Source organism: Triticum urartu, chromosome 7A (assembly GCF_056163025.1).
Source record: "Triticum urartu cultivar PI428250 chromosome 7A, HENAU_Tu73, whole genome shotgun sequence".
Lineage (NCBI taxonomy): Eukaryota > Viridiplantae > Streptophyta > Magnoliopsida > Poales > Poaceae > Triticum > Triticum urartu.
The window spans coordinates 114,630,347-114,647,510 of NC_141879.1; the positions used below are offsets into that span (position 1 = coordinate 114,630,347).

Here is a 17,164-nt window from a genome sequence, read left to right on the forward strand (position 1 = left end):
TCTTTTCGTCTTGAGTCTAAGACGGTTACTAGTCCTTGCTCAAGCTTAATCTCTAGGAGAATATAGTGGAAACTGCACACGCATGCATAAATCATCAATTACATTACTATAACCTTGACTAATATATAAGGGAAACCGAATACGCACAAGACAGTAACACTCACTTGAAGTTGTAAGGAAAGAGTATTATATCTTTGTTTTCATTTATTACGAACGGTCATAGTAAGTTGGCCTCGGTAGCTGCGGCATGAAATTTAACCTGAGTTGCATCTATGAGATATGTGTTAATGAACCCAATATCACCGACTTGTCTTTTCTTCAATTCGGCGATCTTCAATCTGCATAATATAGTGAGGATGATTATAAATACATGCAATGAAAGAGCTGAGCTATATAGAGAGACTTAATGACAGAAGTAGTACTACTTACAGACAGTAGCAGGCGACCGTTGTTTTATCGAGGGCCAATTGATTGAAAAACTGATAGAACTCCTCAAATGGAACAGGCAACAGTTCAATTCCAACAAGGTCATGCTCCTTTTTAACTTTCACATACAAAGTACTCCTCCCCCAGAGTCTCTGCAGATTTTCAAGTACCAATCATGCAATCTTTGCATCATCGTTGATAGAGATCTTTCATCTTTGACGAGAGGCTTCCTGTACTCGTATCTTTGTATCTGCACGTCCATGGGTTCATAATGTACATCGTCGGGCAGGTAATCTACTAGATTGCTATAACCGGGCACCATCCTCGGATCATTAGCGACGTTGTGGCTAGGCACCTTGAGCGGGGGGCACGATTGCTTCGCTTGTTCGCCGAGCTGGGCAATTTGTTTCCCAGCTTGTCGTTCTTTCAGCCTTTGATCACTGACAGTACTTCCCGACCGCTCCGCTTCGGCAAATTCCTTTCCAATAATGCGCTCATAGTTTCCTTTCGGCGGAGACTTCGGTGGTTTTGTCAGGGCAGCCAGAGTGCGCTTCACTTTCACCGGATCTACCTTCTCCTCCGGAAGTGGATGTCTCTTTGCTTTCAACCCTTGAAACCAGTCATCCACTTCGGTTCGTGCGATATCGGCATTCTCCTCCGAGGTCCTCTCGTATGGTAACTTCTCTGGAGTCTTCAGAGAAGGACCGAATCTGTATGTCCTCCCGCCTCTGGCTGTACTGCTAGACGCCGGCCGAGCAGACAGAGCGGTTGTCTTCTTTACTTGCTTACGAGGCGGAGGAGAAGGACTACGACGCGCCGGAGCAGCCGGAGCGGCGGCAGGTCTCTTCCGCCCTTGCTGACGAGGCAGAGAAGGAGGAGGCTGGCTGCTCGGGCACGCCGGCGCAGGCGGAGAAGGAGGCGGAGTGCCGCCACGCGCTGGAGAAGGAGCCGGTCGAGTGCCCTGATCGTCACTCGCTGGAGGAGGAGGCAGAGTGCCCTGACTCGCCGGAGGAGGAGGAGGAGGCGGAGGCGTCTAGTTCAGAAGGTTGATGAGCTCCTTCCGCCATAGGCATGGAGTCTTCAGAGCAGACCCCAGCCGAGTCTCCCCTTCACCGGTAGGGTGGTCAAGCTGGAGGTCCTCAAATCCCTCCATTATTTCATCCACCATCACCCTAGCATATCCTTCTGGAATCGGCCGGCAGTGAAAAGTTGCGCCGGTTTCAGTAGGATAAACAGAGCCAACAGCCGCCTTGACCTTCAAATTCATCCATTGCGTCATAAGGTGGCAACTTTGAGACTCCGTGATAGCATCCACGGGATAGCTGACAGGAGCCGTCAAGGCATGCTCCGGCTGAAGCAGCTCGGTGGAAGCCACGCTGCTTCTGTGCTGAGATGGCGGGGTAGCTTCGGGGGAAGCTTCGGCAGTACGTTTGCTGCGATTTGCTTCTCGTTCCTCTATCGCGTCTACCCTTGCTTGCAGCGCCTGCATTTGGGTCTACTGCACTTTTTTTGTCCTCTCATGGGATTTGTAACCGCCTACGTTCGGAAACCCAACCTTCCACAGAATGGAGCCTGGCATGCCTCGTCTCCATCCAGGGTGCTCAGGATTCCCGAGGGCCATTGTGAGCTCGTCGTTCTCTCTTTCTGGAAAGAACGTCCCTTGCTGCGCTGCTTCGATATACTGCTTAAGCTTCCTGACTGGTATGTCCATTTGATCGTTCGTCCAAATGCACTTCCCTGTTACAGGGTCCAAGGTTCCGCCAGCCCCAAAGAACCAAGTCCGGCAACGGTCTGGCCAGTTAATTGTCTCTGGTTCGATCCCTTTATCAACCAGATCATTCTCAGTCTTGGCCCACTTAGGCCGGGATACGAGGTAGCCACCTGACCCCGTGCGATGGTGAAGCTTCTTCTCCGCAGCATTTTGCTTGTTTGTCACCGATATCTTCTTACTCTTTTCCGATGTCTTGTGGGCCACAAATGCGGGCCAGTGATCTCTGATCTTCTCATATCTGCCCTTAAATTCTGGTGTCTCATTATTTTCGACAAACTTATTCAGCTCTTTCTTCCACCTCCTGAATAGTTCTGCCATCCTCTTAAGAGCAAAAGACTTGATTAATTGCTCTTTAACTGGGTTCTCTGGATTATCCTCTAGCCATAGGGTGAAATTTGACTTCAGCTCAGTCCAAAGATCATTTTTCTGCATATCATTGACATAAGACACCTCAGGGTCTTCTGTAGCCGGCTTAAACCATTGCTGCATGCTTATCGGGATCTTGTCCCTAACCAGAACCCCGCACTGAGCAACAAATGCGTTCTTTGTTCGGATGGGTTCAATCGGTTGGCCATCGGGCGCGATTGCTATGATCTCAAACTTTTAATCCGAGCTCAACTTTTTCTTCGGGCCTTGTCTCTTTACCGAAGTTGTGCTCGATCCGGAGGGCTAGAAAAAAGAACAAAGACTTAATTAATATGTGTACATACCAAAACAATGAATGCATCAATCAGCTAGTCAGCATAGGCTTAACTAATATATATACCTGGCCGGACTCGGTTCGGTCACCGGAGCCGTCATCACGGTCTCCTTCTTGCACCGACATTGGGTCACTGGAGCCGTCCTCATGTTCTTCTTCTTGCACCGGCATTAGGTCACCGTAGCCAGCTTCTTCACCCTCTCCTTTCAGAACATCGGTGTCGTTGAGAAACAACGAGACGGCATCACTTCCTTCTGTGATTATGTCCCTCAACAACGCTTCTTTTACTTCGTCTCGGGCGGTGTCCATAGTTTCTACAAATATTTACAACATGGCAATTATAATTCAAACATGACAGATGGATATATTAGTGGCAAACATAGAACTAGCTACCTAATCATAGTAAGGAATCATATATATTAATTAGTGTCCTCGACGCTGCTTCTCTAGGGTTTGGGGTGGCCTCGACAACGCTTCAAGGGTTTGGGGTGGCCTCGAGAACGCTTCAACGAGGGGGTAATATCGACCCCCCCCCACGTGTTGAAGCTATCGGGAGGGGGTATATATCGACAACGACGACACTACATCTATGTCCCTCGACGACCCTCATTCCCGATAAAAAAGAGGAAGAAGAAGAAAAAAAGAGGAGAAGAAATAATAGAGGAGAAGAACTCCTCTATTCTTTCTTCTCCTCTTTTTTCTTCTTCTTCCTCTTCTTTTTTTATCCTCTTCTTCCTCTCATGTTCGAGAGGATCGCCAAGGGGTCGGGAGGTTTCCTCGTGTCAAAGGATTCAACAAAACCATGTCTTCATCATTAGGCGAAAGTAACAGGTGCATGATGGTACGAAGCTCTCCAAAGTTATATTGGAACGGAGTCCTAGATAGGATAATTCGCTTTTTGGTACAAAGTTCAGCAAGAACCTTCCAAATATCGTTATTTGGAAGGCCTTTGCTGAAATTCATACAAAAAGGCAAACTATCCTATCCAGGACACCATTCCAAAATAACTTTGGAGGACTTCGTCATGCCCTGGTTACTTCTGGCTAATTATGAGGCCATGGATTTCTTCAATACTTTGACACTAGGAAATCTCTCTCTCGACCCCTGGGCGATCCTCGACCCCTCGAACCCTCGACGACCCTGGAACCCTCAACCCCTCGGTGATCCTCTTCTTCCTCTCATGTTCGAGAGGATCGCCGAGGGGTCGGGAGGTTTCCTAGTGTCAAAGGATTCGACAAAACCATGTCTTCATCATTAGGAGAAAGTAACAGGTGCATGATGGTACGAAGCTCTCCAAAGTTATTTTGGAACGGAGTCCTAGATAGGATAATTCGCTTTTTGGTACAAAGTTCAGCAAGAACCTTCCAAATATCGTTATTTGGAAGGCCTTTGCTGAAATTCATACAAAAAGGCAAATTATCCTATTCGGGACACCATTCCAAAATAACTTTGGAGGACTTCGTCATGCCCTGGTTACTTCTGGCTAATGATGAAGCCATGGATTTCTTCAATACTTTGACACTAGGAAATCTCTCTCTCGACCCCTCGGCGATCCACTTCTTCCTCTCGTGTTCGAGAGGATCGCCGAGGGGTCGGGAGGTTGCCTAGTGTCAAAGGATTCAACAAAACCATGTCTTCATCATTAGGCGAAAGTAACAGGTGCATGATGGTACGAATCTCTCCAAAGTTATTTTGGAACGGAGTCCTAGATAGGATAATTCACTTTTTGGTACAAAGTTCAGCAAGAACCTTCCAAACATCGTTATTTGGAAGGCCTTTGCTGAAATTCATACAAAAGGCAAATTATCCTATCCGGGACACCATTCCAAAATAACTTTGGAGGACTTCGTCATGCCCTGGTTACTTCTGGCTAATGATGAAGCCATGGATTTCTTTAATACTTTGACACTAGGAAATCTCTCTCTCGACCCCTCGGCGATCCTCGACCCCTCGAACCCTCGACGACCCTGGAACCCTCGACCCCTCGGCGATCCTCTTCTTCCTCTCATGTTCGAGAGGATCGCCGAGGGGTCGGGAGGTTGCCTAGTGTCAATGGATTCAACAAAACCATGTCTTCATCATTAGGCGAAAGTAAGAGGTGCATGATGGTACGAAGCTCTCCAAAGTTATTTTGGAACGGAGTCCTAGATAGGATAATTCGCTTTTTGGTACAAAGTTCAGCAAGAACCTTCCAAATATCGTTATTTGGAAGGCCTTTGCTGAAATTCATACAAAAAGGCAAATTATCCTATCCGGGACACCATTCCAAAATAACTTTGGAGGACTTCGTCATGCCCTGGTTACTTCCGGCTAATGATGAAGCCATGGATTTCTTCAATACTTTGACACTAGGAAACCTCTCTCGACCCCTCGGTGATCCTCAACCCCTCGAACCCTCGACGACCCTGGAACCCTCGACCCCTAGACGACCCTGGAACCCTCGACCCTCGATCCCTCGACCCTATAGAACCCTCGAACCCACGACCCTGAAACCCTCGACCCTTGACCCCTTAACGACCCTCGACCCTCTGCCCTAGTTCCCGACCCTCGACCCCTCGGCGATGCTCAACACCCTCGTTCCCGATAAAAATTAAGAAGAAGAAGAAGAAGAAGAAGAAGAACAAGAAGAAGAAGAAGAAGAAAGAGGAGAAAAAGAAAGGAATAGCTAGAGGAGAAGATCGAAGAAAAAAAAGAAGAAAAAAAAGAGGAGAAGAAGAAAGGAATAGTGGAGAAGAAGAAAAAATAGAATATATTCTATTTTCTCTTCTTCTCCACTATTCCTTTCTATTCTATTTTCTCTTCTTCTCCACTATTCCTTTCTTCTTCTCCTCTTCTTTTTCTTCTTTTTTCTTCTTCTTATTTATTTCTCCTCTTCTTCCTCTCCTCCTCTTCTTTCGACCCCTCTCGACCCCTCGTCCCTCTCTCGACCCCTCGACGACCCTCGTCCTGGATAACATTTTTTTCTCCCCTCGACCCCTCTCGACCTCTCGTCCCCCTCTCGACCCCTCATCATCATCTATCACCCCCCTCGTTTTCTTTAGCATATATCCATGAACAAAAAAATAATTCATATATAGAAAAAATGCTATATGAACATACATACATATGAGCATATACATAGCCAAATCCATATACAGAGAGCATATACATACATACATACATATGAGCATATACATACATACATAGCCAAATCCAAATACATATGAGCATATACATACATACATAGCCAAATCCAAATACATATGAGCATATACATATACACATATGAAAAAATTTATCACACACAGAGAGCAGCGGCGGCGGCGGCGATGGTCAGAGCGACAGGGATCGATGGGAAGGGGGGGAGCTCACTGGGGGCGCGACGGGGAGGAGGCCGGGGGCGGGGAAGGAGGCCGGCGACGGCGCGGGGGAGGCCGGCGATGCGGCGCGGGGCAACGGGGAGGGGGCCGGAGATAGCGCACGCAGCGACGAGGAGGAGGCCGGCGACGGCGCACGCAGCGACCGGGAGAAGGCCTGCGGCGGCGCGGGGTGACGGGGAGCAGGCGACGACGGGCTCGGGGCGGCGACGACAACGACGAACGGCCTGGCGGCGTCGGGGGGGAATGGGAGTGGTTGGCGAAATTTTCACAAGTGCTACCTTATATACCCAGAGCAATGGTCCCGGTTCGTGGCATGAACCGGGACGAATGCCTACCTATGGTCCCGGTTGGAGCCACCAACCGGGACCAAAGGTCTCTTTTCAGCAGCCAAAAGGGCAGGAAGCAGAGGCCTTTGGTCCCGGTTGGTGGCTCGAACCGGGACCATTTGGGGGCAATCGTCCCGGTTGGTGCCACGAAACGGTACCAATGCCCCCCCTATGGTCCCGGTTGGTGCCTCCAACCGGGACCAATGGCCTTGTGCTGGCGCTGGCGCGGCCGAAAGTTTAGTCCCACCTCGCTAGCTGAAGGGCGCCGGCACTTGTTTATAAGCACTGGTGTGCTTCCCCATTCGAGCTCCTCTCTTATGCAGGCTTTCGGGCCTAAACTTGCTACTGCCTGTGGGCCTATTGGGCCTTCTGCGGTCCTAATCCTTGCCCATGTAGGGTTTCTAGTCGTATTCAGGCCGTGGAGGCCCAGTAGGTGGCATTTTTTGGTTTTTTCTTTTTTATTTCTACATTTTTTTATTTTTTTATTTTTTTATTTCTACTTAAAACTAAATACTTACAGTTTTTTAGTGATTTCCTTTTGCTTTTAGGTCACAAAAATTATAAACTTTCTGTTAGTGCCATTAGTTTTAAATTTTGAATAGTTTAAATTTGAATTTTTAAAAATTTGTGTGAATCACTAGTTTATGAATAACTTTACTATAAAAATAGATTTTTTTTCTATTTATTTTTTATTTATACTTACAACTAAATACTTATAGTTTTTTAGTGATTTCTTTTTGATTTTTTAGGTCACAAAAATTATAAACTTTCTGTTAGTGCCATTAGTTTTAAAATTTTGAATAGTTTAAATTTGTATTTTTTAAAATTTGTGTGAATCACTAGTTTATGAATAACTTTACTATAAAAATAGAATTTTTTTTCTTTTTTGCTATTTAATTTTTATTTATACTTACAATTAAATACTTATAGTTTGATTTTAGGTCACAAAAATTATATTATTTTTGCTATTGAAGAATATTATAGTTTTATTTTAGTTGATCATAACATAATATTTTAATTGATTGTTTTTATTTTCATAAAAGTTTTGTAGTTCATTCTGTTTGCTATTAATTCATTCTTTGAGGTAAATGACCCTGAAATTGGAAAGCATTTAAAATGAACTCTGAAAAGGTTGAAAGTTGGCATGGTATCATCATTTCACCCACATAGCATGTTCCAAAAAGTAGAGAGGGTTACGACAAAAACTTGATGCACTTCGTGTACAAAATGGACAATCACTTTCGAAGTATCAAAGTTTTGTACAATAACTGCGCCACATCATTGGCTAGGACGAATGGTTCGTCTGTGTACCCAAGATTGTTTAGATCCACCGTTGTCATACCGTACTGTGGGTCAACCTGTACCCCGCCTCCTGAAATATTGATCCATTTGCCTCAACACATAAAACCTTGAACCATAAGACATGAAAGCATTTCAAATGAACTCTGAAAAAGTTGAAAGTTCGGATGGTATCATAATTTCACCCACATAGCATGTGCATGTACAAAACGGACAATGGTAGCATGTTCGTGTGTTACAAAGTTGGCATGGTATCATCATAATAGTTGCGGGAGAAAGTCTTCACTTTTTCTTCGCTTGTGTCATTTGCTTATTGCGCCGTAACCATGGATAATCTTCATTGTTTATCAGGATGCTTGGGTCAGCCTTGATTGAAGGGAGGAATTTCATGAAACTTTTCATAATCTTCAGACATGTCTGTCTTGCCGTCCACTCCTAGGATGTCCCTTTTTCCTGAAAGAACTATGTGGCGCTTTGGCTCATCGTATGATGTATTCACTTCCTTATCTTTTCTTTTTCTCGGTTTGGTAGACATGTCCTTCACATAGATAACCTGTGCCATATCATTGGCTAGGACGAACGGTTCGTCAGTGTACCCAAGATTTTTCAGATCCACTGTTGTCACTCCGTACTGTGGGTCTACCTGTACCCCGCCGGCTAACAGATTGACCCATTTGCACTTAAACAAAGGGACCTTAAAATCAGGTCCGTAGTCAAGTTCCCATATGTCCACTATGTAACCATAATATGTGTCCTTTCCGCTCTCGGTTGCTGCATCAAAGCGGACACCGCTGTTTTGGTTGGTGCTCTTTTGATCTTCGGCGATCGTGTAAAATGTATTCCCATTTATCTCGTATCCTTTGTAAGTCAATACAGTCAAAGATGGTCCCCTGGACAACAAGTACAACTCATCACAAACAGTGTTGTCACCTCTGAGACGTGTTTCCAACCAACTGCTGAAAGTCCTGATGTGTTCACATGTAATCCAGTTGTCGCACTGCTCCGGGTGTTTGGAGCGCAGACTGTTCTTGTGTTCATTGACATACGGGGTCATCAAGGTAGAGTTCTGTAGAACTGTGTAGTGTGCTTGAGACCAAGAATATCCGTCCCTGCATATTATTGAGTCTCTTCCAAGAGTGCCTTTTCCAGTCAGTCTCCCCTCATACCGCGATTTACACAACAAGAGATCGGGCCTACTATGACGAGCTAAAATATGTCATCGAATAGCTAATAACGTCACAAGTTACCCCCCGGTGACATTTTATGGGCGTCACAAGCATCGTCACGGAATCCCCGTCACGGATTACTCCTAGTGACGGCGCACGCACAAAAACATCATCAAAATTGGGACCTTCGGTGACATTATATAGAACGTCATCGACTAGCTATTTCCATGACAGTCAATTATCGTCACATTTTAGGAGAAAATATGCCATATTGTACCATATTCTGTGATGAGGCAACGTCACTAACTTTATGCCACATCAACACCCGATAGGCTATCCCACTACTAGTGCCACTACTTTTATTATGGATGAAAATGACATCATCAAAAAATAATTACTTTCTTTCGAATCTAAATTATGATGAAAATAAGTATTTAATTCACATCACATCACATCAGATTGTATGAAAAAGTTAAAGAGAAAAATCACATCATAAATTGATATGAAAGTCAAATCATATTATATATGAAATCATCTCAGCCAAATCATTCTGTAAACAAAATGACAGTACAAAACTGACTCAAGTTTGACACATATAATAGACAAGATGAAAATTAATATTAACTAAAGAGATATGTTATCCTGATGATTACAATGTAAGGATGGCATTCATGAACCATCTGGTTTGGACTAGGACTGTTGAGTTGCTTGCTGAGTTGCTTGAGCCCTGAAGAGAAAATCAAGCAGATTATCAGTCTCCTTTTGCTTCTTTGTCCAGGCTTCATTCTTCTATTGCTGGATCTTCTTTAGAGCTTCCAATTCTTCTTGCTGCTTCTTTTGTATCTCTTCAAATGCTCTCTCTTGTTCTTCAAGTCTTGCGGCTAACTCCTCTCGATGCCTATAAATCAAAAAACACAGCAACATTGCATCATATTGAGATGAAAACAGACAAGATAACAAGGTACAAGGGTATCGATTTGAAATAGAGAAGTACATTATTAAATTTCAAGGCAAGCATGTCCATGGGCCAATAAAACAGTAAACCCAAGAATAACTTATAATGTTTTAAAATATGCATAACCAATAGCTTGCTTACAGGAAGATCGCCAAAAGGATATCAAGCATAATCAATACGCATTTTCCTCCCTCCATTTCTGTTTGCATACTCCTGAAGCCCATGCCCCATGGTTGGTCTACGTCCACGACCTCTCCTTGACGGACGCGGGTCAGTTGGACCAGTGGAGCATGCCAATGCATCTACATTACAAGTTGGCAGATAAATTAGAAGGTTACAATTTAAAGTGGAAAATAGAAGGGGTGAAGCGATGATGTCGCATATACCTTGGTCTTGTAATCTAATAATGTTAACTGATTGTCCAGATGTGCCTATCATGTCTTGAGAACCTTGTACCCCTGAATATGCATCAGGCGAGTTGCTATCCTTAGAAGTTAGGTGAGGTGATGTGTTTGTTGGGTTTGGTGCAGACTGTTCTTGATGGTTTGTAGCTTCAAAAGACTCGGTTGTTCTGGTAGCTCTAGATCTTGTTATTCTTGAGGTAGCAGCTGCACTGTTTTTGCATCTGACATGCTTTTTCGTTTTTGGCATGGTAGAACCTTCAGGTGCCTGGGTCAAACAAGTGAGTAAAACAAGGCAGTTAGTCAACACAAACTTATGCAATGTCAACAGAGGTTCAAATAGGAATGCAGTGAACAGACATGTCATCATCTAGATTAATTAGGAAAAGTGGAGGGAAAAAAATGTGAATAAATCTTTGAGTACGCATAGTGCACAGTGGCATACACATGATACAAGCAAGGTGAAATTAGAGCAAGTGAATCCACAATGTACCTCCTCTTCTTCATCTCTCAAATCCTCTTCCTCTCCATGGGCCTCCTCTTCAGCATCTGGTTCATACTCTGAGTCACTGCGATCATCAGCAGCTCGTGCATTTTGTATCGGTTGCACATTAGAGGCACTAGGGTATACAAGGCTACGAGCTAAGCTTTTTATGTCTTTAAGATACTCCCTCTCCACAGCCTTGTGTTCCGCAATCCTAGCATCCCTTTCCTTCAAATACGCCTCACCCTTGCATTTTTGTTCCGCAAGATATTCACTTCTATGCATATCACTCTCCAGAACTGGTGGCCATCATTACTGCATGACTGAAATCTGCTTAAACTTGTTTGGAGGAGTAAATGTAACGTACATGATTACATTAAATTATCTCTTGAAACCTGGCCATCATTACTAGTAGAGAAAAAAAAGCTAGATTGTGTAAAACAGTTGTGAACACGCAGCTCTCCTAACAAGTAGTTCGTGTGTTCCTTTATACTTAAGCATAGAATTGATGTTTGTATAATTTGAGATGGCAAATACATTACTGTATGATGCTTTTGAGGGTTGTAGAACAGATCGAAATAAATAACATACTTGCAAATATGGAGTGTCCAGAATTCAGTTAAACAAGAACAAATGCAAACTCATAGACTCAGTCTTTATTCAGTTTCAAACAAGTGCAAAGTCGCTCTTTATTCAGTTTTGAACAAGAAGAAGTGCAAACTCATAGACTCAGTCTTTATTCAGTTTCAAACAAGTGCAGAGTCGCTCTTTATTCAGTTTTGAACAAGAAGAAGTGCAGACTCATAGACTCAGTCTTTATTCAATTTCAAACAAGTGTAGAGTCACTCTTTATTCAGTTTTGAACAAGAAGAAGTGCAGACTCAGTCTTTATCTAGAATTCGAAATAAAGAACATACATTGTGAACAACATATGGTAATATATTGTATCAAGAACAAGAGCAGACTCAATCTTTATTCAGTTATGACGATCCTAGGTAAAGACTTTTATGGGGTGGCAGAGCCACAAACAGGGACACGGTCGTTGTATTACAGGAAATCTCATGACAACTGAATAAAGACCAAGTAAATCTTACAGAGTTATTGGATTTGCCACACGGTCGTTGTATTCAGACATGTAAAGAAGTCTCACACCTGCGGGTGCTTTTATCCCCCAAATCGCTTCCCTGATGATCCCCTACGTCTAGAGCTTGGGGTATGAGGAGGGCGGGATAAGAAATTTACCGTGAGCCGCCGCCGATCGCTGCAATCGTTCGGGAAAGAGAGCCGGGTGGGCCGGCCTCCAATCCACTGTCGCCGGTTGATGCAGTGGATCCGTGCTCGGCCGGTCGGGCGGCCTCGTCCAATCCGCCGTCGCCGGTCGCTGAAATCAGGGGGGATATAGCGGAGTGCTCACGGGGATGGTTGATGTTGGTGGATCCGAGCTCGGACGGCGGGGCGGCCACCCCCAATCTGTCGGCCCTGATCGCCGCAGTCATGGTGTCGATTGAATCTGACGAGAAAAATTCCCGGGTGGGCGGTGGCTTTTAGCGGCGCCTGTTCGCGGGGAAATAGAAGGATAATTTTTGGCTGGATCTTTGACTGGTGGGGACACAGGGTGAAGACGGGAAAAAATATATAAAAGTGAAGGGAAAATAGTACGTGGGTGGAGGGAAAGGAGGTTTTTTTGCTAGGAGATGGTGTATTTTCATAATTTATTTTCCACTTAATATTATGTAATTCATTTAATTCAAAATAAGTATAAAATGATTATTAAAAAGTAAATCTTACATGAACAATATGATGTGGTATTTTTCATGTTTTTTTGGGATAGCTGTAAATAAATATGTCGAAAATTGTATAGAGGGATCTTAAGTATGTGATCTGGAAAAAACAAAATTCAAATGAGTGATTATTTTAACTGCTTGTGTAAATAAAATTGGTAAGTTGGGAAGATTTCTTTTTTTTTTAGGAAAACATCTGATCTACTCCTTAAAAAAACTACAGATATAGTCTCCCTTAAAAAAACTACAGATATAGTCACACACGCCCAGGCGTGTAGTCCAACAATATGATATCACGATTTGTGTAGCCTCCAAAGTCTTTCCTAATGGCAACGTATAGTCCAAGGATATGATAGCACGATTTGTATAGCGTCCGTACTCTTTCCTAATGCCGGTTCTAACTCCTATAATAATCCTTTTGGCATCGGCTCTCCTGTCTTATTTTTAGTTTTTATAGATAGAACGAAACAATATGATCTCACGAGCGCCTCATTCAAATTTTTTCTCCAGACTGTTTATAGATAAGAATAAAAAAAAGTAAGATGTCATCAACTCTTCTATTTCCATTTTAACTTATGAGACAGAACGAAACAAAATTAGCTCACGAGCGCCCAATTGAAGTTTTCAGCATATACACTGCCAAACAAAAAAAATTGTTTTAAAATTTATATTTTTAATGCCTGATTACATTTTTGGTCGAGCCACTACCTATTTATATTAGAAAGAACAAAAAACCATCTAAAAAGGAACAAAACAAGGTCTTCCCTTTTTAAGAATATAATACTCATAAGTATTTCCATGGCCACTACCTACTTATATTAGATAAAATAAAATAATTACAACGATAAATTGGCTTTCAAAAAATGGTGGCGGGTCCCACTGCCAAAATCGACGCATGGCTCCTACCTCTCGATAACCCCTGAACTAGCTATGGTGGGTCCCAGTGCTAGACGCTACATGACCAAAAAATGATCAGCACACATTTGTAGTATTCGATGACTCCAGCTAGTTCGTCATACGAAATACCAAATCATCACAGAAATTGGCAACCAGGTGTGCTGAAAGGCCGAGGCATCCCAGTGACGTCTAACGTCACCAATTTGCGGTCATTGTTGACGCCACCTATGAGAACATCACACATTAGGCATTTAGGTGACGTTGTCCACCATCGTCACGAGGATTTTCGTCACAGTATGTCAATTTTGTTGTAGTGTTAGGGAGACCTATCTTCTTAAGGCCAGGAATGAAGTCAACACAAAACCCGATAACATCCTCTGTTTGATGGCCCATGGAGATGCTTCCTTTTGGCCTAGCGCGGTTACGGACATATTTCTTTGGACTCCCATGAACCTCTCAAAGGGGAACATATTGTGTAGAAATACGGGCCCCAGGATGACAATCTCGTCGACTAGATGAACTAGGACGTGCGTCATGATATTGAAGAGGGATGGTGGGAACACCAGCTCGAAAATGACAAGACATTGCGCCACATCACTCCTTAGCCTTGGTACGATTTCTGGATCGATCACCTTCTGAGAGATTGCATTGAGGAATGCACATAGCTTCAAAATGGCTAATCGGACATTTTCCGGTAGAAGCCCCCTCAATGCAATCGGAAGCAGTTGCGTCATAATCACGTGGCAGTCATGAGACTTTAGGTTCTGAAACTTTTTCTCTGGCATATTTATTATTCCCTTTATATTCGACGAGAAGCCAGTCGTGACCTTCATACTGAGCAGGCATTCAAAGAGGATTTCTTTCTCTTCTTTCGTAAGAGCGTAGCTGGCAGGACCTTTATACTGCTTCGGAGGCATGCCGTCTTTTTTGTGCAAACCTTGCAGGTCCTCCCGTGCCTCAGGTGTATCTTTTGTCTTCCCATACACGCCCAAGAAGCCTAGCAGGTTCACGCAAAGGTTCTTCGTCACGTGCATCACGTCGATTGAGGAGCGGACCTCTAGGTATTTCCAGTAGGGTAGGTCCCAAAATATAGATTTCTTCTTCCACATGGGTGCGTGTCCCTCAGCGTCATTCGGAACAGCTAGTCCACCGGGACCCTTTCCAAAGATTACGTAGTGTAAATCATTGACCATAGCAAGCACGTGATCACCGGTGCGCATGGCGGGCTTCTTCCGGTGATCTGCCTCGCATTTGAAATGCTTGCCTTTCTTTCGACATTGATGGTTGGTCGGAAGAAATCGACGATGGCCCAGGTACACATTCTTCCTGCATTTGTCCAGGTATATACTTTCAGTGTCATCTAAACAGTGCGTGCATGCGTGGTATCCTTTGTTTGTCTGTCCTGGAAGGTTACTGAGAGCGGGCCAATCGTTGATGGTCACGAACAGCAACGCCTTAAGGTTAAATTCCTCCTGTCTGTGCTCATCCCACGTACGTACACCATTTCCATTCCACAGCTGTAAAAGTTCTTCAACTAATGGCCTTAGGTACACATCAATTTCGTTGCCAGGTTGCTTAGGGCCTTGGATGAGAACTGGCATCATAATGAACTTCCGCTTCATGCACATCCAAGGAGGAAGGTTATACATACATAGAGTCACGGGCCAGGTGCTGTGATTCCTGCTCTGCTCCCTGAAAGGATTAATGCCATCCGCGCTTAAAGCAAACCATACATTCCTTGGGTCCTTTGCAAACTCATCCTAGTACTTTCTCTCGATTTTTCTCCACTGCGACCCGTCAGCGGGTGCTCTCAACTTCCCATCTTTCTTTCGGTTCTCACTGTGCCATCACATCAACTTGGCATGCTCTTCGTTTCTGAACAGACGTTTCAACCGTGGTATTATAGGAGCATACCACATCACCTTCGCAGGAACCCTCTTCCTGGGGGGCTCGCCGTCAACATTACCAGGGTCATCTCGTCTGATCTTATACCACAATGCACCGCATACCGGGCATGCGTTCAGATCCTTGTATGCACCGCGGTAGAGGATGCAATCATTAGGGCATGCATGTATCTTCTCCACCTCCAATCCTAGAGGGCATATGACCTTCTTTGCAGCGTATGTACTGTCGGGCAATTCGTTATCCTTTGGAAGCTTCTTCTTCAATATTTTCAGTAGCTTCTCAAATCCTTTGTCAGCCACAGCATTCTCTGCCTTCCACTGCAGCAATTCCAGTACGGTACCGAGCTTTGTGTTGCCATCTTCGCAATTGGGGTATAACCCTTTTTTGTGATCCTCTAACATGCGATCGAACTTCAGCTTCTCCTTTTGACTTTCGCATTGCGTCCTTGCATCGACAATGACCCGGCGGAGATCATCATCATCGAGCACATCGTCTGGTTCCTCTTGATCTTCAGCAGCTTCACCCGTTGCAGCATCATTGGGCACATCGTCTGGCTCCTCTTGATCTTCACCAGCTCCCCCCATTGCAGCATCACCGTATTCAGGGGGCACATAGTTGTCATCGTACTCTTCTTCTTCACTGTCTTCCATCATAACCCCTATTTCTCCGTGCCTCGTCCAAACATTATAGTGTGGCATGAAACCCTTGTCAAGCAGGTGGGACTGAAGGATTTTCCGGTTAGAGTAAGACCTCGTATTCCCACATTCAGTGCATGGACAACACATAAAACCATTCTGCTTGTTTGCCTCAGCCGCATCGAGAAACTCATGCACGCCCTTAATGTACTCGCGGGTGTGTCTGTCACCGTACATCCATTCCGGTTCATCTGCGTGCATTATATATAATTAAGTGTCCAAATTAATAGAAGTTCATCATCACATTAAAACCAAAGTGCATACATAGTTCTCATCTAACAACATATAGCTCTCCAGAGCATCTAATTAATTAAACCATACATTGAAACTATGTAAAACATTTCAATGCGAAAACAAATGCGATCATAATCGCAACCAAGGTAACAATTGATCCAACGGCATAATGATACCAAGCCTTGGTATGAATGGCATATTTTCTAATCTTTCTAATCTTCAAGCGCATTGCATCCATCTTGATCTTGTGATCATCGACGACATCCGCAACATGCAACTCCAATATCATCTTCTCCTCCTCAATTTTTTTATTTTTTCCTTCAACAAATTGTTTTCTTCTTAAACTAAATTTGACCTCTCGACAATAGGGTCGGTTGGCATTTCCGATTCACATACATCCTACATAAATAAAATCTATGTCACGTTGGTCGGCATAATTTTCATAAACAATAAATGAACCAACAGTTATAAAGATAATATATATACCACATCCGAATCATAGACAGGACGAGGGCCGACGGGGGCGGATACCAAAACCATCGCACTATATAAGATGCAATAATAAAAGTAAGAAAATAATACAAGTATCTATGTAAAAATACAAGTAAGAATATTTTTCCTTTCAGAAGGAAGATAAGAACAAGAGGCTCGCCACGGTGGTGCCGGCGATGAGCTCGGCGCGGGTGATCGACGGCGGTGAAGACGGGGACGGGGCGTGACGGACCGCTAAACCTAGGCAAATATTATTGAAAATGGAGCTTGGAG

The 17,164-nt window shown here is 44.0% G+C and overlaps 1 protein-coding gene across 1 annotated transcript; it reads right to left on the bottom strand.

Annotated features, from left to right (window-relative positions):
- Positions 1–10,164: 10,164 nt before the first annotated feature.
- Positions 10,165–12,383, bottom strand: LOC147958412 (uncharacterized). Its single transcript, XM_087532118.1, has 4 exons — positions 12,130–12,383; positions 10,897–11,191; positions 10,389–10,671; positions 10,165–10,304 (listed from the first exon to the last, which is right to left on the bottom strand). The coding sequence occupies exons 1-4, from the start codon at positions 12,381–12,383 to the stop codon at positions 10,165–10,167; spliced, it is 972 nt and encodes a 323-aa protein (XP_087388244.1).
- Between the last annotated feature and the right edge of the window lie 4,781 nt (positions 12,384–17,164).